This window comes from Nestor notabilis, unplaced genomic scaffold (assembly GCF_000696875.1).
Source record: "Nestor notabilis isolate BGI_N333 unplaced genomic scaffold, ASM69687v1 scaffold18475, whole genome shotgun sequence".
Lineage (NCBI taxonomy): Eukaryota > Metazoa > Chordata > Aves > Psittaciformes > Psittacidae > Nestor > Nestor notabilis.
In genome coordinates this window covers 1,228-2,375 of record NW_009929045.1, presented here as the reverse complement: position 1 = coordinate 2,375, position 1,148 = coordinate 1,228, and the positions used below count along the sequence as shown (strand labels likewise).

At 62.1% G+C, this 1,148-nt stretch overlaps 1 protein-coding gene across 1 annotated transcript in view; it reads left to right on the top strand.

Annotated features, from left to right (window-relative positions):
• Window positions 1–1,148, top strand: part of LOC104405961 (chloride channel protein 2-like) — a gene marked incomplete at its 3' end in the record, with an annotated part of 5,437 nt that overhangs the window by 3,065 nt on the left and 1,224 nt on the right. The window contains 6 exon segments of the mRNA XM_010014814.1: window positions 115–190; window positions 192–220; window positions 288–372; window positions 499–600; window positions 685–769; window positions 847–1,002. Of these exon segments, the coding sequence (XP_010013116.1) occupies window positions 115–190; window positions 192–220; window positions 288–372; window positions 499–600; window positions 685–769; window positions 847–1,002 (533 nt within the window).

Below are 1,148 nucleotides of genomic sequence, written 5' to 3'. Positions count from 1 at the left end.
TGGGGCTGGCTAGACCCCCGTGGACCCAGCACAAGCATGGGGCAGGAAGCATGCCAGGCAGTGGGGGCCCACCTGGGTTTCGCCTTCTCCCTGTGCGCTTCCCCCCGGTGCCAGGCGTCCTCTTCAGCATCGAGGTCACCTCCACCTTCTTTGCTGTCCGCAACTACTGGCGTGGCTTCTTCGCTGCCCCCCGTTCTCGCCGTCTGGAACAAGGATGAAGGTATCCCTGGTGGGGTGGGGAGTGTGGAGGTCTCCTCACCAGCCCCCTGACCCCTGCCATCCCCCAGAGACGATCACGGCGCTGTTCAAAACCCGCTTCCTCCTTGCCTTCCCCTTTGACCTGCAGGCGCTGCCTGCCTTTGCTGTCATTGGGTGAGTGTGGCCACCCTGGTACCCATGCCACAGCCCTGGGGTGGCAGAGGCATTGCTGGCAGGTGGTGATGGTGGTGTCAGTGTCAGTGGTAGCCATGGGTAAGCATCCACATGTCCTCTGGCCAGGATTGCCAGCGGCTTTGGGGGCGCACTCTTCGTCTACCTCAACCGCAAGATTGTGCAGTTCATGCGCCGGCAGAAGACCATCAACCGCTTCCTCATGAAGAAGTAGGTGCCTGGCAGTCCCTGGCTCTGGGGTGGTGCAGCCAGGGCTGCACCAAAGTCACTCTCCACCCCATGCCACCCTACCAGGCGCCTGCTCTTCCCTGCCCTGGTGACACTTCTCATCTCCACACTGACCTTCCCACCCGGCTTTGGACAGTTCATGGCCGGCCAGGTACGTGCCATAGGGTGACACACCGGTCCCCACCCCAGGGCTTCCACCACCCCCAGCTGACCCCTGCCCATCACCAGCTCACCCAGAAGGACACCCTGGTGACACTCTTTGATAACCAAACGTGGGCCAAACAAGGGATCAGTGATGAGTTCGAATACTTGGGCATCCTGGAGGCCTGGCACCACCCCCGCTCCAACGTCTTCGTCACCCTTGTTGTCTTCATCCTCATGAAGGTGGGTGCCTCCTGCCCCTGCCAGCCCTGGCATGCCACCAGGAGGCTCTGCAGAGGGCCTCCTAGATGCCACCAGGGAGGTGTCAGATGGTTGCCAGCAAGGTGGCACTGGGTGGCTGCTCCCAGAGGCCACCAAGGTGTTGGCTG